We start from the raw sequence: 23,211 nt of genomic DNA, 5'->3' as shown, positions 1-23,211 counted from the left end.
CCTAATATGAGTACCCTCAAACTAGCTTATCTGTGGCTCTGTGGCTGTCCTAATATGAGTACCCTCAAACTAGCTTATCTGTGGCTCTGTGGCTGTCCTAATATGAGTACCCTCAAAATAGCTTGTCTGAAGCTTGAAAAACTCAAATTGTGGCTTTGTTTACAGTCGTTTACCAGCCCCCCTACCAGCCCCCCCTCTTGGCTTTGCTCCAGTTCTGGGGTTTATTTTAATAAATAAATAAACTTTCCCACTTTACCAGAATTTTGGGCTGTATGCTGCAGTAGTTTTCAATTAAAATGTGCAAACCTGCAATTGTTCCTATTTCATCAGCACCCGAGATACAATCAGTGTATCCAATTGTGTAATTCATGTAATCACAGCACGATAAACGTAATTACCATCAGGTGAAAGCATGCTGAGCAAGGAGTGTGCGTGTGTGTGTGTGTGTGTGTGTGTGCGTGCGTGCGTGCGTGTGTGTGTGTTTGTGTGAAAGAGATAGACAGAAAGGAGAGATATCCAGAAGAAGATTTGTCCACATGCCTCCTTGCAGAACCTAGACAAAACCTTCTAACCAAGGATCCTTCCTATCCGAGCCAGATAGATTTGCATAGCGTCATTGAGGAGACAGCAACGCTTAATGCCAGTCTTCGTCATGTCCAGTCTTGGTGTCTTTCCACGATATACTGTGCAGAGCTATCCGTGATACACTGCACAGAGCTATCCGTGATCCACTGCGCGAGCTATCCGTGATACACTGCACGGAGCTATTTTGAGTTACGGTTGTAATGTGGAGAGGTATGAATTAATGTTTACCGATTAGATCAGCCGTCAGTGGAAGCGAGATGTTTGACCTTTTACGACTTGACAAGACGAAGCCGGGGCCTAGTAAACACAGCAGATATGCATTGTCATGTTTCCACTGAAGGGAAATGACACAAAGAACACAGTGTGGGACGACCAGGGTGACATAAGGTCTGCTCTAGAAATAGCACATGAATGAGACGATGGAGGACATGTTATGTAATACGTTTGATAAACATGTTTTTGAAAGTGTGGGTTTGTTCCACCAGAAAAGGCATAACAATATGATGACATCTTCTATTATACAGTACATGTGACATACATACAGTACCAGTCAAAGGTTTGGACACTCCTACTCATTCAAGGGTTTTTCTTTATTATTTTTTATATGTTTTTACACTGTAGAATAATAGTGAAGACATCAAAACTATAAAATAACACATGGAATCATGAATTTTTTTTTAAACAAATCTAAATATATATTTATATTTTAGATCCTTCAAAGTAGCCACCCTTTGCCTTGATGACAGCTTTGCACACGCTTGGCATTCTCTCAACCAGCTTCATCCGTTCACCTACTGTGTCTCACAAAGACACAGCGGTTGGAGCCCAAAATCTCATCAGACCGAAGGACAGATTTTCTAATGTCCATTGATCATGTTTCTTGGCCCAAACACGTCTCTTCTTTTTATTGGTGTCCTTTAGTAGTGGTTTCTTTGCAGCAATTTGACCATGAAGGCCTGATTCATGCAGTCTCCTCTGAACAGTTGATGTTGAGATGTGTCTGTTACTTAAACTCTGTGAAGCATTTATTTGGGCTGCAATCTGAGGTGCAGTTAACACTAATGACCTTATCCTCTGAGACAAGTTTTATCATAGTGCTTGATGGTTTTTGCGACTGCACTTGAAGAAACTTTCAAAGTTCTGATGGACTGTCTTTTCTCTTTGCTTATTTGAGCTGTTCTTGCCATAATATGGACTTTAATGGCTCAAACGCATTAAAAAAGTTAAGAAATTCCAAGGCACACCTCTTAATTGTAATGCATTCCGGGTGACTACCTCATGAAGCTGGTTGAGAGAATGCCAAGAGTGTGCAAAGCTGTCATCAAGGCAAAGGGTGGCTACTTTGAAGAATCTCAAATATAAAATATATTTTGTTTTGTTTGCACTTTTTTGGTTACTACATGATTCCATATGTGACTCACCAACTGGATTCGTTCTTATGTAGCAAAATGTGAAATTGTGTTTTTTTTTACATTAGATAAAAGTAGAGACTCAGAGCTACAAAATGGTATGTCATACAGTGCATTTGAGGAACAATGAGAAAGTAATTCTGCTTTGAATTATGGCTAGTGGGAAGGTTGCTTACTTTTTCTGTGACTTAACCAACAAGGCTCGTAATTTAACTATTTTATTCGTATTTACAGATGACATACAAGTTTGTTATTAAGGCACATGAAAGTTCACATGTTCGAGAAGGCATTTCTGCCCAAAATATTTTTTTAAATGTTTTACGTTCAAACGGCTCTCCTGTGAAGTCGTGACTTGCGACATACGCCTAGTTTCCTGAATCGTGTCACCATATGTGTTATTTCATAGTTTGGATGTTTCACTATTATTTTGCAATATAGAAAATAGTAAAAATAAAGAAAAACCCTTGAAAGAGTAGGTGTCCCCAAACTTTTTACTGGTAGTGTGTTTGTGTCTACATTTACCACTCAATATAGGCATGGTTGATACATTTACTATTGGGAATAGGCATACATTTACCACTGGAAATAGGCATAGTAGATACATTTACAGCTGGAAATAGACATGGTAGATACAGTACATTTACCACTGGAAGTAGGCATGGTAGATACATTTACCACTAGAAATAGGCATGGTAGATACATTTACCACTGGAAATAGGCATTGTACTTACATTTACCACTGGAAACAGACATGGTAGATAACATATATGTACCACTGGAAATAGGCATGGTAGATATATTTACCTCTGGACATAGGCATGGTAGATACATTTACCTCTGGACATAGGCATGGAAGATACATTTAACACGTGAAATAGGCATGGTAGATACATTTACCTCTGGACATAGGCATGGAAGATACATTTACCTCTGGACATAGGCATGGAAGATACATTTACCTCTGGACATAGGCATGGAAGATACATTTAACACGTGAAATAGGCATGGAAGATACATTTACCTCTGGACATAGGCATGGAAGATACATTTACCTATGGACATAGGCATGGAAGATACATTTACCTCTGGACATAGGCATGGAAGATACATTTACCTCTGGACATAGGCATGGAAGATATATTTACCTCTGGACATAGGCATGGAAGATACATTTAACACGTGAAATAGGCATGGTAGATACATTTACCTCTGGACATAGGCATGGAAGATACATTTACCTCTGGACATAGGCATGGAAGATACATTTAACACGTGAAATAGGCATGGTAGATACATTTACCTCTGGACATAGGCATGGAAGATACATTTACCTCTGGACATAGGCATGGAAGATACATTTACCTCTGGACATAGGCATGGAAGATACATTTAACACGTGAAATAGGCATGGAAGATACATTTACCTCTGGACATAGGCATGGAAGATACATTTAACACGTGAAATAGGCATGGAAGATACATTTACCTCTGGACATAGGCATGGAAGATACATTTACCTCTGGACATAGGCATGGAAGATACATTTACCTCTGGACATAGGCATGGAAGATACATTTACCTCTGGACATAGGCATGGAAGATACATTTAACACGTGAAATAGGCATGGAAGATACATTTAACACGTGAAATAGGCATGGTAGATACATTTACCTCTGGACATAGGCATGGAAGATACATTTACCTCTGGACATAGGCATGGAAGATACATTTAACACGTGAAATAGGCATGGTAGATACATTTACCTCTGGACATAGGCATGGAAGATACATTTAACACGTGAAATAGGCATGGTAGATACATTTACCTCTGGACATAGGCATGGAAGATACATTTACCTCTGGACATAGGCATGGAAGATACATTTAACACGTGCAATAGGCATGGAAGATACATTTACCTCTGGACATAGGCATGGAAGATACATTTACCTCTGGACATAGGCATGGAAGATACATTTACCTCTGGACATAGGCATGGAAGATACATTTACCTCTGGACATAGGCATGGTAGATACATTTACCTCTGGACATAGGCATGGAAGATACATTTAACACGTGAAATAGGCATGGTAGATACAGTACATTTACCATTGGAAATAGGCATGGTAGATACAATATATTTACCACTGGAGTAGGTGTGTCCAAACCTTTGACTGGTACTGTGTTTGTGTCTGCATTTACCACTGGTAATAGGCATGGTAGATTTATTTACCACTGGACGGTGGTAATGGTACATACATTTACCACTGGAAATAGGCATGGTAGATATAGTACATGTACCACTGGAAATAGGCATGGCAGAAATGATGACATGTTTTTTGATACATGTTATATACAGTACATATTAGTTTGTGTGGGTGTTTCTACATATGTATGTAAGCATGCACCTGTCCAGTTGCCCAGTATCCCAGTCTCACTGTCTCACTGACTCCCTGTAACCCTGTCTGTGTATTCTGTACACACAGCTCGCTAGGAACCATCTTGAATGTCAGTGAATGGCACAATTTTTTCTGCTGACCAACTCAATCATTCAATACTTAACCCACACTGACCTAACACCCTATGGCTGATTGTTCACTATCCAGTTCCAATCCATTTCAGATGTTATTACACTACGTTGTGATCACTCCGCTCATTGAGTTGTTGCAACAGCAGCTGGGTGCAAGCAAAGAGCTGTGAATACTCAAGTGAGGCTAACCCGCCCTTCCTCTCTGCACACATTAATATTTCAACGGCGGGCATAGCAGAATAAATCGACAAGTAAAATTGACGCTGAATCTGCCTTTTCATTTTTTAAATGATGAGGAGGAGGGAGGCGGTCTCGATGTTGATGATGGAGAGTGAGAGAAGGTCATGACTCGTCAGGGGGAAGAAGAGATTGATTTAACTAGTGACAACACTTCACAGACCTATCCTTTCACTGTATGCACTTGAGACATTGACAGACACACTGATCTACATTCAGCTGCCAGCCTTACTCAGAGATAACCTGAGAGACCAATGTAATTATGTGTGTGTGTGTGTGTGTGTGTGTGTGTGCTTGCGTGTGTATATGGGTGTGTGTACTACTGTTTTAGATGACAGATCCAGGATTAAAGTTAATTTGTCTATTTGGAAGTTTTTCTTGGTAAACCATTCTCACTGACATAACACCCTATGTCGGATTATTCACTCTCAAGTTCCAATTCATTTGAGAGAGAGAGATAGATGGATAGAGAGATAGATTGAGAGAGAGAAGGAGGAGAGAAAGCCACACACACAAAGATAGATACTTATGGAGAAAGAATAATGGAGAGAGAGGGAGGGAGATAGAGGCGCAGAGAGGGAAAGAGTGGCTGGCAGAGATTGGCCCAGCGTCGCCCGGGTTTGGCCGGGGTAGGCCGTCATTGTAAATAAGAATTTGTTCTTAACTGACTTGCCTAGTTAAATAAAGAGACTAAGAAAGAGATGAGAAGACAAGACATCGATATGAATGAGGAAGAAATAGTTTGTCTATAGTATGTTGTTGATCCCATCCAAATTGTTGTGTTAATTACTTTGGACAACGTCCAGCAATTTTCAAAGAGTTTCGCGCCGTTGTGGCATTTCATTTGGTACAATTATAATTACTTTCACTGTGTGAAATGAACCCGACTTTTGTTCTTTTCATGGGCACAACAAACCATTTTTCCTACAATCAAATGGATTTTTTGATAGTTGGAAAAGTATTCTGGTTATTGACTAGAATTATACGTTCAGACAGTTTAGAATAGGCAGACCTTCTGAGTCTGCTCTCTCCAGGTTTTTCGTGTTGTTGTTTTTGCAACTGTGCTGGTGCTTCATATTTGGCAAGATTAATGTAGGCACGATTGATGTAGGCAGGGTTAATGTAAAGCACTTTTTGACAAATGTTTTTAGAAAAAGAGCCAGCATAGAGTATACAGTGCATTCGGAATGTATTCAGACCCCTTGACTTTTTCCACATTTTGTTACGTTACAGCCTTATATTCTAAAATGTATTAAAAAATGTTTTTTAAAATCCTCATCAATCTACACACAATGTTTCCAAATGTGTTAAAAAACAACTGAAATATCACATTTACATAAGTATTCAGACCCTTTACTCAATACTTAGTTGAAGCATCTTTAGCCTCAAGTCCTTTTTTATTTATTTATTAATATTGAATATTTAAAACTTACAATCTACTTGCAGCTCTGGATGGGCCACTCAAGGACATTCAGAGCCTTGTCCCGAAGCCACTCCTGCATTGTCTTGGCTATGTGCTTAGGGTCATTCTCCTGTTGGAAGGTGAACCTTCTCCCCAGTCTGAGGTCCTGAGCGCTCTGGAGCAGGTTTTTATCAAGGACCTCTGTACTTTGTTCCGTTAATCTTTCCCTTGATCCTGACTAGTCTCCCAGTCCTTGCTGCTGAAAAACATCCTCACAGCATGATACTGCCTCCACCATGTTTCACCATAGCGATTGTGCCAGGTTTCCTCCAGATGTGATGCTAGGCATTCAGGCCAAAGAGTTCAATCTTGGTTTCATCAGACCAGAGAATCTTGTTTCCCATGGTCTTATATAGACAGGTGCAGGCCTTTCCAAATCATGTCCAGTCAGTTGAATTTACCACAGGTGGACTCCAATCAAGTTGTATAAACATTTCAAGGATTATCGATGGAAACAGGATGCACTTGAACTCAATTTCGAGTCTCATAGCAAAGTGTATGAAAAATAAGGTATTTCTGTTATTTATATTTAATATATTTGCTAAATTTCTTCAAACCTGTTTTCGCTTTGTCATTATGAGGTATTGTGTGTAGATTGATGTGGGGAAAAAATAATTTAATACATTTTAGAGTAAGGCTGTAACATAACAAAATGTGGATTAAGGTAAGGGGTGTGAATACTTTCTGAATGCCCTGTATATATTTAAAAAATGACTGTCACATATATTTCTTACCTACCACATTCTTGATTCAGTTCTGCGCTGCTAGAGTCCGGCAGACGACTGTCAGAACATTGGGTTCACAAAGTTTTCAAAATGAGGAACAATTCTGGGAGTCAATCTGTATCTGACCTCTTCTTTTCACTTTTAATCTACTGGTCTGCCGTCATGAACTTCTCAGACCTGAACTCTGCGCTTATGAAACAGATGTGTCCTCATTACTGTGTGTACTGTTTAATCAGTCACATTTTATCAGTGTATTTACCATTGGCCAAGGATATATTCAACATCACTAAGCCACGATTAAGGCCTCATTTTTAGCACACGGCAAAGTGACATAAAAATCGGATCCAAGTCAGACTTACCGTAGCCTGAAAATAAAGTGCTCAATCTCTGTCTCGTCGTAAACCATAAAAAAAATGAAAACACAACTTTTCCCGGGAAAAACAATGTAAAAATAGATTTTCACAACGGCCACCGACAAGGACAGCAATAAATTACCTTGTTTGTTTACCTGTGTGCATGCGAGAGTTATTCAAATGACGTGCGTCGCTCTCGACGGCGAGGTGGTAAAAAGCCCTCTTAATAAATCTCCTGTAACCCAGTTCCATTAATGTTTATTTAATGCTTTTTCATGTGTCTGTTGGACCCTGGTACTCTGGAGGCCCTGCACTAAGCCTAAGCTTTTCCTACCCAGCCTCTCAGGCTTCTTTATCCTCTCTGTCCCTCTTTCCACTGCCAGGGGCCCTGTGAACCAAATTACAAGTAGACTGGACACAGCCCATCCGGCTGAGCAGCAGAGTGATATAAAAGGAGGGCGACAGAGAGTGATGTAGAGAGGGAGGGGGAGAGTGTGAGTTGTACTATAAACCATGTTCTACACTATTGCCATGGCCCCACGTTTCAGGACATGTCCCTTGGACAGCAACATTAGGTTGAGCCAGGTATGGCCGTGGTGGCGCCGGTGCCAGCTAGTACCAGCCTGTTGTGTTGTATTGTGTTGTGTGCAGTTCAGAATGGGAGGCCGCACGTTAGCTGGCGCAGACTGGCAGCCCCCTGTGACGGGCCGTGGTAGAGACCACAGAGGCTGTCACAGGGTATTAACGCCTGGGCCAACTCATGGGATGGGATGTGACCTGGTAGTGCTGAGGTGGAGGGAGGAGGAGGGAGGGAGAGGCGAGACGGGACCGACACAGAGAGGTTAGCTGGCTGAGAGTGGAGGGACGGTGAGCTCAGACTGGCTGAGAATGGAAGGATGGTGGGCTCAGAACGGCTAAGAATTGAGGTATGGTGGGCTCAGACCGACTGAGAGTGGAGGGATGGTGGGCTCAGACCGACTGAGAGTGGAGGGATGGTGGGCTCAGACCGACAGAGTGGAGGGATGGTGGGCTCAGACTGACTGAGAGTGGAGGGATGGTGGGCTCAGACTGACTGAGAGTGGAGGGATGGTAGGCTCAGACTGACTGAATGGGAGGGATGGTGGGCTCAGACTGACTGAGAATGGAGGGATGGTGGGCTCAGACTGACTGAGAGCGGGGGCATGGTGGGCTCAGACTGACTGAGAATGGAGGGATGGTGGGCTCAGTCTGACAGAGTGGAGGGATGGTGGGCTCAAACTGACTGAGAGTGGAGGGATGGTGGGCTCAGACTGACTGAGAATGGAGGGATGGTGGGCTCAGTCTGACTGAAAATGGAGGGATGGTGGGCTCAGTCTGACTGAAAATGGAGGGATGGTGGGCTCAGAGTGATTGAGAATGGAGGGATGGTGGGCTCAGACTGACTGAGAATGGAGGGATGGTGGGCTAATATTACTATTCTGAGTACTGGATAGTCTAATAGCCAGTCCATATATCCATACAGTTATCCATACTACATCCCTTTTAACAGCCCACTCCAACTCCCTAACAATGTGTCTTGCATGTAAGGTACAGTGCAGAGGAAATGCAGCCTTCCTTTCCTCCTTTGAGGACAGCTGGTGGAGAAAAAGAGAACGAGAGGGAGAGAGGAGGGAGAGGAGAGGAGAGGAGTCTGATAAACAGGTGAGAGCCAGAGGAGACTGACAAACAGGCAGAGAGCCAGAGGAGACTGACAAACAGGCAGAGAGCCAGAGGAGACTGACAAACAGGCAGAGAGCCAGAGGAGACTGACAAACAGGCAGAGAGCCAGAGGAGACTGACAAACAGGCAGAGAGCCAGAGGAGACTGACAAACAGGAAGAGAGCCAGAGGAGACTTACAAACAGGCAGAGAGACAGAGGAGACTGACAAACAGGCAGAGAGCTATAGGAGATGACAAACAGGCAGAGAGCCAGAGGAGACTGACAAACAGGCAGAGAGCCAGAGGAGACTGACAAACAGGCAGAGAGCCAGAGGAGACTGACAAACAGGCAGAGAGCCAGAGGAGACTGACAAACAGGAAGAGAGCCAGAGGAGACTTACAAACAGGCAGAGAGACAGAGGAGACTGACAAACAGGCAGAGAGCTATAGGAGATGACAAACAGGCAGAGAGCCAGAGGAGACTGACAAACAGGCAGAGAGCCAGAGGAGACTGACAAACAGGCAGAGAGCCAGAGGAGACTGACAAACAGGCAAAGAGCCAGAGGAGCCTGACAAGCAGGCAGAGAGCTATAGGAGATGACAAACAGGCAGAGAGCCAGAGGAGATGACAAACAGGCAAAGAGCCAGAGGAGCCTGACAAGCAGGCAGAGAGCTATAGGAGATGACAAACAGGCAGAGAGCCATAGGAGACTGACAAGCAGGCAGAGAGCCAGAGGAGACTGACAAACAGGCAAAGAGCCAGAGGAGCCTGACAAGCAGGCAGAGAGCTATAGGAGATGACAAACAGGCAGAGAGCCAGAGGAGATGACAAACAGGCAGAGAGCCATAGGAGACTGACAAGCAGGCAGAGAGCCAGAGGAGACTGACAAGCAGGCAGAGAGCCAGAGGAAACTGACAAACAGGCAGAGAGCCAGAAGAAACTGACAAACTGGCAGAAAGCCAGAGGAAACTGACAAACAGGCAGAAAGCCAGGGGAAACTGACAAACAGGCAGAAAGCCAGAGGAGACTGACAAACAGGCAAAGATCCAGAGGAGACTGACAAACAGGCAGAGAGCCAGAGGAGACTGACAAACAGGCAAAGAACCAGAGGAGATGACAAACAGGCAAAGAACCAGAGGAGATGACAAACAGGCAAAGAACCAGAGGAGATGACAAACAGGCAAAGAACCAGAGGAGATTACAAACAGGTGAGAGCCATAGGAGATGACAAACAGGCAAAGAACCAGAGGAGATGACAAACAGGCAAAGAACCAGAGGAGATGACAAACAGGCAAAGAACCAGAGGAGATGACAAACAGGCAAAGAACCAGAGGAGATGACACACAGGTGAGAGCCATAGGAGATGACAAACAGGCAGAGAACCAGTTGAGGCTGTCATACTTTACCTTGAGCCCCTTCTTTCTCTTTCCGCTCAGATCATTTCGTGGTCCAGGTGAGTCTCTGAGTATGGGACTTGTTGTGTGCGTTTGTTTCTTTGAAATTGAGAGAATGGGGAAATAGCAAGGAAGCAATAACATGAGAAAGAGCAAGAAAAAAGCAGGACAATGGAAGAGAAAGAGAGAAAGAAAGAGTAGAGGAGACTAATGGAGAGAGCCTGTATCACAACATGAGGAGATTGCCAGAGAGAGACTATATCACAACATGAGGAGACTGCCAGAGAGAGACTGTATCAGAACATGAGGAGACTGCCAGAGAGAGACTATATCACAACATGAGGAGACTGCCAGAGAGAGACTGTATCAGAACATGAGGAGACTGCCAGATAGACTGTATCAGAACATGAGGAGCCTGCCAGAGAGAGACTGTATCACAACATGAGGAGACTGCCATAGAGAGACTATATCACAACATGAGGAGACTGCCAGAGAGAGACTGTATCAGAACATGAGGAGACTGCCAGAGAGAGACTATATCACAACATGAGGAGACTGCCAGAGAGAGACTGTATCAGAACATGAGGAGACTGCCAGATAGACTGTATCAGAACATGAGGAGCCTGCCAGAGAGAGACTGTATCACAACATGAGGAGACTGCCATAGAGAGACTAAATAACAACATGAGGAGACTGCCAGAGAGAAAATGTATCAGAACATGAGGAGACTGCCAGAGAGAGACTGTATCAGAACATGAGGAGACTGCCAGAGAGAGACTATATCACAACATGAGGAGTCTGCCAGAGAGAGACTGTATCGGATATTGAGAGATGCAGTTTGAAAATGCTGCATACTGGCACTGCTGTAGGACAGTCTGTTGTCAGATACTGTCAATATGACATGGCTTTAATGTGGAAATAACAAGAGCTGAAGCCCACTGAGCCTCACATCAGTCCCCAGCGGGAGACCGACAGACAAAGGGACAGAGAGACAGCTGGGCAGACAGACAGCATCCCTTCACTGCTCTGATCCAGCTATCCTGGTGTACCGAGGCTCAGTTTTTCATGCTAAACAGCAAACGGCACAGAATGCATGCTCCACCAAGTAAGCAGCACAAGCACAGCTACCTGAGCTTTGACTTACCTCCTTGCATCATCCATTCAACACTTCTCATCCCCACTACTTACTTACTTCAGCCCTTGTCCATTGACAACTCCTCTCCATCACACTGTTCTCTATTCTCACTCTTTTATCAAAATATATTATAATACGTTTGTAATAATAGTATTGTCCTGTATTTTGTAACCAAGCTTGCGTACCCTGGATTGTATAAGCAATATTATGTTGAATATTAAGCTTGAATCATATGACAAAGTGAGTGGGAGTATTGGTGTGAAACACTCAAACCTGGCATAATTTGTGGATTTTATGAAATATTTGGGCTCATTATCGAGTGACACTAAAAGTGCTGCTGACAGCTGGTTAATGGGAGTGAAATATTCACAAACATTGGTTAAGCAGGACCATAGTGTGGTTGAACAGGACCTTATTGTTGTTAAGATGGACTGTAATGTGGTTTAGAAGGACTTTAATATGGTTTAGAAGGACTTTAATGTGGTTTAGAAGGACTTTAATATGGGCGAGAGGTAGAACCACTGTATAACTTTGTGGAAAGTTGGTGCCTTTGAGAGATTGGATGTGTGGAAACAAGGTTTGATGTAAACACCCTTCCATCCAAGTCCTTAGGTCTTTAAAGGGAGCTGATGGGAGAGGAAGAAAGAGAGAGAGAAAAATATGGATAAAAAGAAAGAGAGGAACACAGAGAGACAAATGGTGAGTGACACAGAGAGAGAGAAAGGGAGAGTAAGCGAGATAGACAGTGTGACGGAAAGAGAGAAGGGGAGGAAGAGAGATATAAAGACATCTATCAGCTAGATAAATCTAGCATCACCAGGCTTGTGTGGGCTGTAGTGCTGGTCACTGCCAGTGCTGCTGTTGAGGTCTGGTTAACACTGACCCGCTGAGAGCTAATCCAGCTTCTCTGGCCTCCTGCCGGCCCTGCTTTCATCCTCGCTCAGCTGGACCCAACGTCGGCCAGGACACAGATGTAGCAAGGCCGCAGATCGGTCATCACACCCCCATAGGATCCCCCAAAAGAACCCCTGATAGACCACATACACACCAGCCCATCCATAGAGCCACATCCCAGCCCATAGGCCTATAGACAGCCTTGGACAGCTTTAGACAGACATGAACAGATGCAGAAATGAATAGATTGGAAGATACAGGTAGATAGATGAACGTGATGTACGTGATTGACAGAACAGTGGGGGTGTTTGATGCTGTGTTGTCCAATTAGCCTCAGTGTGATTGTGTGTTGCTGACAGTGGCCTGAACATTGAGGCTGAGGTAAGTAGGGTTGAAAACTACCGATGTGTGTGTCCTGTCACACTGCTTTGTGTATCTGCTTGAATGTGTGTGGCTTTCCATGCTTGCTGTGAGTTGTTTTACACAGTGTGTTCAATAGAGGTGTGCTTTTCACCTCATCACACACACTGTCACACTGTGTGTGGGTCCGTCTGTGTTTGTGGCAGAACAACCAGAGTCTATGACCAGTGTCTGGGCTCCATGTGGTCCTCTGGGATAATACTGCATGGACAGCAGCTGTCAATAGCCATTCACCCAGTAGAAAGTGCTTTATCTGCTCAGTAAATTACATAGTGCGGCGTGGGCCGCGGTTCAAGACAAACTGACCCCGCTCTTGTTGGGAGAAACAATAGAACAATGACTGCAATCAGCTATTCCAACAGCCTTCTGTGTCGCAGCTGACTACAAAATACATTTCCATTACTCCCGGGCTGTGCGCTATTAGCCCACTGTGCCAATGACTCCAAAGTGAGTTGGAGAGTTTATTGAAACACACACATTAGTTTCTCCAACCTCTCCCTGTCTGAAAAGAGATGGCTTTTTCAGCATTTTTGGTTTGCGTTCTCAGTGTGGGTGGGTGTGTTTACAAACAAGTGAATGAAAGGAGGTGGTGGTTTGATAACTAGCTCAATGATGACTGTCTATTGTTGTGTAACATCACACAGCATGGTGACAAAGTGTTACAGTATGTAGTATCATTTCCGTGTGGTTCACACCAGTACCAGACCTGGGTTCAAATACTTGAAAAATATTTTCAAATACTTTGAGCGTTTGCCTGGAGTGCCAGATGGGTGCGGTTTACAGTTGTGGGACTTTTTTATTGGTTTATTGAGCCCAAACAGATACAGAAAGTATTTTAATCTATTTTTAGGGTATTTGAAACCCAGGTCTGACCAGTACCATTGATCAAACAAAATGTTTATTTCCTTGACTATACCTTCCCTCACGGCTTCTCAAAACATTCACGGGAGCAATATGAGAAGCTGTCCACCATGCACAAGAACATGCAGAAGTTATACGAGAGCCTGGGCAGCTACTACGCCTTCGACCCCCACGTCCTCTGTGTCGAGGACTTCTTCGGTGACCTGGCCTCCTTCCGTACCCTCTTCGTGGTGAGTACAGCAAATATAGAGTACACCAGGCTTTCTCAAACTTTTTTGGCCTGCGACCCCATTTTGATATCTAAACATTTTTGCAACCCCAACGTATACAAAAAAGTGATGACAGTCTATTACAAATCAGTCTGACAGTACTTTTGACAGTATATCAATCTGAAAGAAGTATGGGTTGAAGTGACTGAAATTAATCAGGAGAAGGTATTGGGAAGTTCATCAGGCTGTAATTTTGTATGATCGTCTTTCTGAAAGTCTGATTTAGTGCCTGGTCTTGTCCACTCTGTTCTAATGAGTCCTGCGTGGCTTGTGGACATTGTAGAAGGAAACAGAAGACACATACATGTTCCTGAGAGTCTTATATTTCAGTGATGGGGTCATAATATGTCGTAGCTTAATCCATTTGAAAGATAGCTTCTTCAAATGTGTCTCTATCTTACCTGATTGGTCATGAAACACACACACACACTTGGAACCAGGGCTCTACTAAAGTGTCACCAAATATTTTGCTATGTGACCTGTTTTTTTTTTATCTTGGGAGCACCGTCCGACAAATGAAATCACCCAGATAATAATTGTTGTAATGATTAGTCTTCGCTGTACAATTGTTCCAAAGAGCCCTAGACAAAATGGTCTCAGTCTAAAAAACGTCTTATTCATGTCATTATTGGAAGGTCAGCACAGTGCACAAAGAAGGCGGAGAGGAGTTGGCAGCTCACGATGGGACCTCTGGGCACCGGGGCTATGGTGCATCCATTTTTCACCTCTCAAAATGCAGTCCTACTGCTAATAAATGTAACAAAGCACGCTAGTTTGGCTAGATAGATAGCTACTGTAATGAGCAGCTAGATGCAGTTATGTCGATTACAGAAACTGTGAAAAGCTGGTGGACATGGAAATGGCCATTCTCCTGATTGAAGGTCTGGGTGCTGCTTGTAATAGACTTGTGCTCCCTTCGGCTCTGACTTTTCAGCTACACAGCCAACTTTCAACTACTACGACGGTCATTTCAATAAATCAATAACTAGCATTAAGAAGTTCAAAAAGAGGTAGCTAATCTTTGACTGGCTGTCATATTCTAGTAAATGAGTTTATGATACATTTTTCAACCGTGATTATTACCCAACAAAGTAGGTAGGTTATAGCTCCCAACAGTGCATGCATCCATTGCATGATCTATGTTGCAAATGTGACACGCAAGCCATTGATCATATAGGCCTATGTGGATGCTCAAGAAATGTGTTTTCATTTCTAGTGTCAGATACCTATACAAATAGGCAGGTCCATCTTAATTCTGGTATTAGGCAATGGGCGATCGATTTCATCAAAAATATTCATCCTTTCCCTGGTTATTTCTATGGCCTCTGCTATAGTAATATGCTGGCTCCTCTATTAACGTCAATTTCCATTGTTTCCAATGGCGTGTATTCATGGGGGCCAAGGGAAACCAGGCTTCCACAAAAAATGTACCAAGATAAAAAGAAGAAAAAAAAGAAATCATTTATCTTTCGTCTTTATGTCTTTCATCATTTTCCTTAAATCCGCGAGAGGCTGAATGTATCTCACAGGAGAAAGCATCTGAGCAACTGAAACAGCGCCCTGCACAGTGTCTCTGTATGAGTAGGCATTCTATCTGATGCTGTCTGGTCCAAAAGAGTATGACATTGTTGCCACCCGTAGCATTGAATGCAAGGAAAGCCAGCGAGCATTTGACCTCCCTTGATTAAAAAAAGTATAAAATAATAGCCAATCAGCGTTGAGCTAAACTGAGTGAGCTCAAATATAAATGGTCCTGGCACACCCCAAAAAAGTATATGACAGTTTGGATTTGTTGTCACTCCCATCAAATCGCATGGAGAGCAGACGTCATTGACAGAAACAACTTGAATTGTTGCATCTCGTTGATGTTGTCCTCCAGTGGCTAGCTAGCTTTGCGACTTGCGGTAACTCTCCGTGGTTCTAAATCAATCGTTGTTTAGTGATTCAAAAATGATCTTGCTTGACCATGCTGTAGGTCATGTAACCAATGTCCCATTTAATTATTTCCGTCACTGAGCAAATTTCAGGTCTGCTGAGCGAAAACTTGAACATTTTCTGTGCAACTTCCAGCAGCAGCAAGGATGCAACTGTGGCTATTTGATCAGAATGTAGGCCTAACAGAGTGTCTAACATTGAAAAAAATATGGAGAAAATGCATTCCATAACATTTGAACATGGAAATAGTTATTCTGTCGTTCTGCCTACAGTAGCAACCAATGTGTGGTGTTCAATGTACTGTAGGCCCACATTCCATAATATTTCAAATAAAAAAAACATGCAGGGCTTGACATGAACCTGTTTATCCACTTGTCCTTCAGACAAGAAGGTGACTGAAAATGTTGTTGTGATGTTTGATGCAAGCAACCACATTACAAAATAAAATGCATTCTTTTTCTGACTACTTAGCTTATTCAAGCCTGTCTCAAAATACAACACTGCCCCTTTAAGACAAAAAAAAGCTCTTTACCTGACTCGCTTTTCAAAGAAAATGTACATGTTTTGTACTCTTGTGGGAAGCAATCACTCCCCTATTGCTAACAACAAATGATCTATAACTGGGCTAAAAAATCACTAACTAGCAAAGGATATGAACAAAATGTGCACAGAGTTTGACATGCAGCTCTCGCTTTGATCTCAAAACAAGGCCATCTACTCACGACTGTAACACAGTCCAGTTCAAAGTAAATCCATATATGGCAATGGTCTTTTTGCATACACAGTGCATTCGGAAAGTAATCAGACCCCTCAACTTGTTCCACATTTTGTTACGTTACAGCCTTATTCTAAAATTGATTTTTTGCAAATGTATAAAAAAAATACAAACTGAAATATCACTTTTACATAAGTATTCAGACCCTGTTGAAGCAACTTTGGCAGCGTTTACAGCCTTGAGACTTCTTGGGTAAGACACTACAAACTTGACATCTGTATTTGGGGAGTTTCTCCCATTCTTCTCTGCAGATCCTCTCAAGCTCTGTCAGGTTGGATCATTACAGATCATTATAGAGAGGGTAGTATTAAGAGAGAGAGAGGATCATTATGGAGAGGGTAGTGCACTCTGGAGCAGGTTGTCATCAAGGATCTCTCTGTACTTTGCTTCGTTCATCTTTCCCTCAATCCTGACTAGTCTCCCAGTACCTGTCACTGAAAAACATCCCCACAGCATGATGCTGCCACTGCAGATATGGTTGTCTTTCTGGAAGGTTTGCCCATCTCCACAGAACAACTCTGGAGCTCTGTCAGAGTGACCATTGGGTTCTTAGTCACCTCCCTGACCAAGGCCCTTCTCCCCCGATTGCTCAGTTTGACCGGGCGCCCAGCTTTAGGAAGAGTCTTGGTGGTTCCAAACATCTTCCATTTAAGAATGATGTAGGCCACTGTGTTTTTGGGGACTTTCAATGCCGCAGATATTTTTTGGTACCCTTCCCCAGATCTGTGCCTCAGCACAATCCTTTCTCTGAGCTCTACGGACAATTCCTTCGACCTCATGGCTTTTTTTTGCTCTGACATGCACTGTCCACTGTGGGACCTTATATAGACAGGTGTGTACCATTCTAAATCATGTCCAATCAATTGATTTTACCACAGGTGGACACCAATCAAGTTGTAGAAACATCTTAAGGATGAACAACTGAAACAGGATGCACCTGAGCTCAATTTCGAGTCTCACACTAAAGGGTTTGAATAGTTATGTAAATGTATTTCTGTTTTGTTTTTTTAACCTGTTTTCACTTTATCATTATGAGGTATTGTGTGTAGATTGATGTGGAACATTTTTTATTGAATCATTTTTAGAATAAGGCTATAACGTAACAAAATGTGGAAAAAGGCAAGCGGGTCTGAATACTTTCCGGAATGCACCGTAGGCCTACTGCAGGTCTGATTGCTAATGCCGCACCAGTCTGTGTAGAGTACGGGCTTATAAAAGGGTTGAATACAAAGTGTTGACAGTGCTCAGTAAGAACTTAAACATGAACTCACTCATAAAAACAGCAGCTCTTTGCTGTATTCGTTGACAGTCTCACTCTAGTCAAGGTTTTAAACGTTTTGAAACCTCACAGTATCAACTTTGCTGTAGCTTTCTTTTATGCCTGTTACGTTATTGGAGACACGTTAATCTGAGCCATCCGATTGGCCAGTGGTAGACCTATAGTGAACTTGATTTGTCCTCCAGGCCCACCAGGAAGACAGAGTTTGACCCTTCAGATACATGAAATGGTTCAAAAGGCAACAGCACCTACCTCCAACAGCCCGAGACGAATAAAAAAAAAGTAGGAACATAATGCTTTATCGTTGGGTTTTTACAAAAATGTTTGGCGATCGACTAGGAATGCCTTGGATTGCACTCGACCGGTTGGTGACCACTATTCTAGTGAAGTTCAATATCGTGTTTCTCGCTGTGGCCTGATATTTCTCCTGTGCGGCAGTCCCACGAGAGTTGCGCGGCAGTTGCATGTAACTATTTGATACTTGCCGTATGCTTTGTAGACTTCACCGAACAGAGGTTGCTTTTCCGGTTTTGTGATGAAACAAAGGTGTGGTTGAATTCAATCTTCCACTGTGTCTTATTATTGTCTCGGCCTTAAGGTATATATCACAGTCGCGAGGCATATGAATTAACAGGATTTATAGAGCAAACAACGCAATTATCACAACACATGTATGCCTTGTTTTTTGGGCTTCCCCAGTGATTTTAACCACGCACCACTACTGGTTGTTTCAGAACACTAAACGGACAGAACATTCAAAAGTACTAATGTTTCAATGCATCTCAATAGGTCAGTAGTGCTTGTACACAATGTAGAAACCTGATATTCCACCAATGACTTTGTAATTTCAATGACAGGTTTTGTATCAACATTTCAGGTTTTCATAATAAACAAATGTCATTACAGGATTGCATATTAGTTTCCATGGCACAAAATGTGCTTCAAAAGTAGCTAGAATTCATATAGGCCCAATATGGGCTGTAATCTCAATCAATTTATATTTTGTTGTGCTCCTATCTTTAAGTTGGGAGCACCAGTGTTACCAATGATTATGTGATGCTGAGGTACCTTAGTGCCCATTGACTTCAGTAAGACGTAGTCCTACTGTACTTCAACTCAACATTGACTTCAGTAAGACGTAGTTCTACTGTACTTCAACTCAAGGACAATACTCATGAGGTAACAACAGCATCAAGTCTATTCCTTGAGAGAGAGCACAGAAAGCACATGTCAAGTCTCTCTGTTCCTTGAGAGAGAGCGCAGAAAGCACATGTCAAGTCTCTCTGTTCCTTGAGAGAGAGCACATGAAGCACATGTCTAGTCTCTCTATTCCTTGAGAGAGAGCACATGAATCACATGTCAAGTCTCTCTATTCCTTGAGAGAGAGCGCAGAAAGCACATGTCTAGTCTCTCTATTCCTTGAGAGAGCGCAAATGAAGCACATGTCAAGTCTCTCTATTCCTTGAGAGAGAGCACATGAAGCACATGTCAAGTCTCTCTATTCCTTGAGAGAGAGCACATGAAGCACATGTCTAGTCTATTCCTTGAGAGAGAGCACATGAAGTTCATGTCAAGTCTCTCTGTTCCTTGAAAGAGAGCACGGAAAGCACATGTCAAGTCTCTCTATTCCTTGAGAGAGAGCACATGAAGCACATGTCTAGTCTCTCTGTTCCTTGAAAGAGAGCACAGAAAGCACATGTCAAGTCTCTCTATTCCTTGAGAGAGAGCACATGTCTAGTCTCTCTATTCCTTGAGAGAGAGCACATGAAGCACATGTCAAGTCTCTATATTCCTTGAGAGAGAGCACATGAAGCACATGTCTAGTCTCTCTGTTCCTTGAAAGAGAGCACAGAAAGCACATGTCAAGTCTCTCTATTCCTTGAGAGAGCGCACATGTCTAGTCTCTCTATTCCTTGAGAGAGAGCACATGAAGCTCATGTCAAGTCTCTCTGTTCCTTGAAAGAGAGCACAGAAAGCACATGTCAAGTCTCTCTATTCCTTGAGAGAGAGCACATGTCTAGTCTCTCTATTCCTTGAGAGAGAGCACATGAAGCACATGTCAAGTCTCTATATTCCTTGAGAGAGAGCACATGAAGCACATGTCTAGTCTCTCTATTCCTTGAGAGAGAGCACATGAAGCACATGTCAAGTCAATCTATTCCTTGAGAGAGAGCACATGAAGCACATGTCAAGTCTCTCTATTCCTTGAGAGAGAGCACATGAAGCACATGTCAAGTCTCTCTATTCCTTGAAAGAGAGCACAGGTAAATGCTGCACTAAAGAAATACCAACAGCAGTGGAGGAAAGCTCCACTCAATCCTTTCATACTTCTATCTCATGCCATTAAATCCTTGGCTCATGCATTTGACTATCTCAGAACTAAGAAAGTTGGTCCTGTTTTAAGACTAGGTGGTGAATTAACTTATTTCATCCAGAGTTGACAAATATATTTGCCTGACAGACCTGGGAGCCTGATGACATAGGGGCGGGTTTATAGGACAGATTAAAGCATACATAAACTGTAGGCGCTTCCCAAATGAAACCCTATGCCTTTCATACTGCACTATTTTTTTTACCAGGGCACCATTTGGTACACAACCTGTGCCTGGAATGTATAATGTATCATGGAAGCGTGTAAGTTCCACACTGATAAAAGAGACTTTGGAAGCTTCTTATCCCCTTTAAATGGACACGGAAAGAAAAGACAGTACCTCCGCCTTCGGTGCTTCAAAGAGTCATGCAGGTCTTAAGCAGGTAGAGGGGTGGGGTAAGTCTGTTGAGGTCTGGGCTTATTGAAACTCTGAAGAGCTTGGAACCGTGGAGGCTGGCTCTTCCAATTCTAAACATTATTTCTGCATAAGTGTAATAGATGTATTACCTCCCACTGTTTTCAAGGTGCTAGTTAGTACTATCCGGGTTTCACTGAATACAATGACTAAGAATTATATCGTGGCAGTAGGGTTTTACCACCTTGATAATATAAATACACTATATATACAAAAATATGGGGACACCCCTTCAAATGAGTAGATTTGGCTATTTCAGCCACATCCGTTACTGACAGGTGCATAACATCGAGCACACATCCATGCAATCTCCATAGACAAACATTGGTAGTAGAATGGCCTTACTGAAAAGCTCAGTGACTTTCAACGTGGCACCGTCATAGGATGCAACTTTTCCAACAAGTCAGTTTGTCAAATGTCTGCCCTGCTAGAGTTTCTCTGATCAACTGTATGTGCTGTTATTGTGAAGTGGAAACGTATAGGTGCAACAACGGCTCAGCCGGTCATAGAATGGGACCGCCGAGTGCTGAAGCGTATAGAGCGTAAAATATTGTCTGTCCTCAGATGCAACACTGCCGAGTTCCAAACTGCCTCTGGAAGCAACGTCAGCACAAAAATTGTTCATCAGGAGTTTTATGAAATGGGTTTCCATGGCCGAGAAGTCGCATACTAGCCTCAGATCACCATGCACAATGCCAAGCGTTGGCTGAAGTGGTGTAAAGCTTGCCGCCATTGGACTCTGGAGCAGTGGAAACTGGAGTGATGAACCACGCCTTACCATCTGGCAGTCTGACGGACGAATCTGGGTTTGGAGGATACCAGGTGAAGGCTATCTGCCCGAATGCATAGTGCCAAGTTTGGTGGAGGAGGAATAATGGCCTGGAGCTGTTTTTCATGGTTTGGGCTAGGCCCCTTAGTTACCTGTTTGAAGCCCCTTTCCTGTTTGAATATGACAATGCCCCTGTGCACATAGCCAGGTCCGTACAGAAAATGGTTTGTCGAGATTGGTGAAGAAGAACTTGACTGGCCTGCACAGAGCCCTGACCTCAACCCCATCCAAAAACTTTTCGATGAATTGGAACTCTGACTGCGAGCCAGTCTTAATCGCCCAACATCAGTGCCCGACCTCACTAATGCTCTTGTGGATGAATGGAAGCAAGTCCCCTCAGCAATGTTCCAATGTCTAATGGAAAGACTTCCCAGAAGAGTGGAGGCTGTTATAGCAGCAGACGAGGGACCAACTCCATATTAATGCCCATGATTTTGGATTGAGATGTTCGAAGAGCATGTGTCCACATGCTTTTGGCCATGTAGTGTATATATGTTTTCTTCGGAAATGAACAATACTTTAATTTAATTTTGTGTTCTCAGAAATGGTTGTTCCAGGAAAGTATTTCAAAGTCATGTACAGTAGGACCAAATTGAGACAAATTACTGAATGACCCAATTATAAACTACTCATGTGCAGTATCGCTACATTTCCTGGAACAATCTTTTTTTTAAAACACTCAAAAATCATGTATTGTTCATTTCCGAAGAACACAGAAACTGCTTGCTTTGGATATATTTAGATGATCAAGGGAGTAAAACTAAACCATGATCAGTTGACACCAGTATATAAACACAAAACCTCAAGGAAAATATCCAGGAAAGTAGTACAGAGTAAATGATACAACAGTAACACCTTTCCAGTTTATTCAAAAACACAGATATGACATTTATTGGAATGAATGTGAGGTGAGTCTAAAATAAAATGTCTGAAAACACATTCATCGTAAAAATTCAAATCCCAGAATGCTCAAGAGGGATATTTGTGGACCAAGACAAACTCAAACGGTGAAGAACAAAGCAGAGACACTACCTCCCGGGAAGAAGTCTCTTAAACATGTATTTAACTATTTTCTCCCTCCATCTCTCCCTCTCCTCCCGGTGCCCCCAAAAATGTAATGTGTCAGGATGATGACACGATGTCCAGAAGATACGCTCAAAGTCTTCCAAACCTATTAGTGTGAATGGCAAGGTCTTCTTGTCTGAGTTTCTTCTCTCTCTGTTCTCTCTTCTCTCTCTCTCCCCACCCCTCCCTCCCTCCTTCCCATATGTATAACTAACTTTCATTCTCGTGATCAAAGAGTACCAGCGTTCGACACGGCGCTCCCCCAAGGATTTGCTGTTGCGCAGCCTCTAAAAGGAGACGTCCGCTAATAAATTAATTATTCTCTCAAGCAAATAGCTCTTTATGAATAAGTTATTACTGATTTAGACTTCAATGCCAAGGAGTAGGAGAGGTCTGGGGAAGTGGGGGGTTGAGTTGAGAGTTTTGAGGGTGTTAGTGTATAAAATAAGCAATCCTTCGATGACCAGCGACTGCAATATTCCTGTTATTCCCTCTGGTTTTCCTTTCTTGCCGGGAGACCCATTTAACAGATGCTTCAATGCTTCTAACTTTCAGGAATGTTTGGTGATCGATGCATTCATTCTGGTT

General features: G+C 42.9%; 1 protein-coding gene across 1 annotated transcript in view; it reads left to right on the top strand.

The window, feature by feature from the left end:
• The window catches only part of LOC139366406 (diaphanous-related formin 2), a 691,096-nt gene that overhangs the window by 552,303 nt on the left and 115,582 nt on the right, over positions 1-23,211 (top strand). The window contains exon 27 of the mRNA XM_071103857.1: positions 13,751-13,915. Within this exon, the coding sequence (XP_070959958.1) occupies positions 13,751-13,915 (165 nt within the window). The remainder of the gene's footprint in view (positions 1-13,750; positions 13,916-23,211) is intronic.

This window comes from Oncorhynchus clarkii, chromosome 14 (genome assembly GCF_045791955.1).
Source record: "Oncorhynchus clarkii lewisi isolate Uvic-CL-2024 chromosome 14, UVic_Ocla_1.0, whole genome shotgun sequence".
NCBI lineage: Eukaryota > Metazoa > Chordata > Actinopteri > Salmoniformes > Salmonidae > Oncorhynchus > Oncorhynchus clarkii.
The sequence above is the reverse complement of the archived record's forward strand: the minus strand, read 5'-3'. Positions and strand labels throughout refer to the sequence as shown.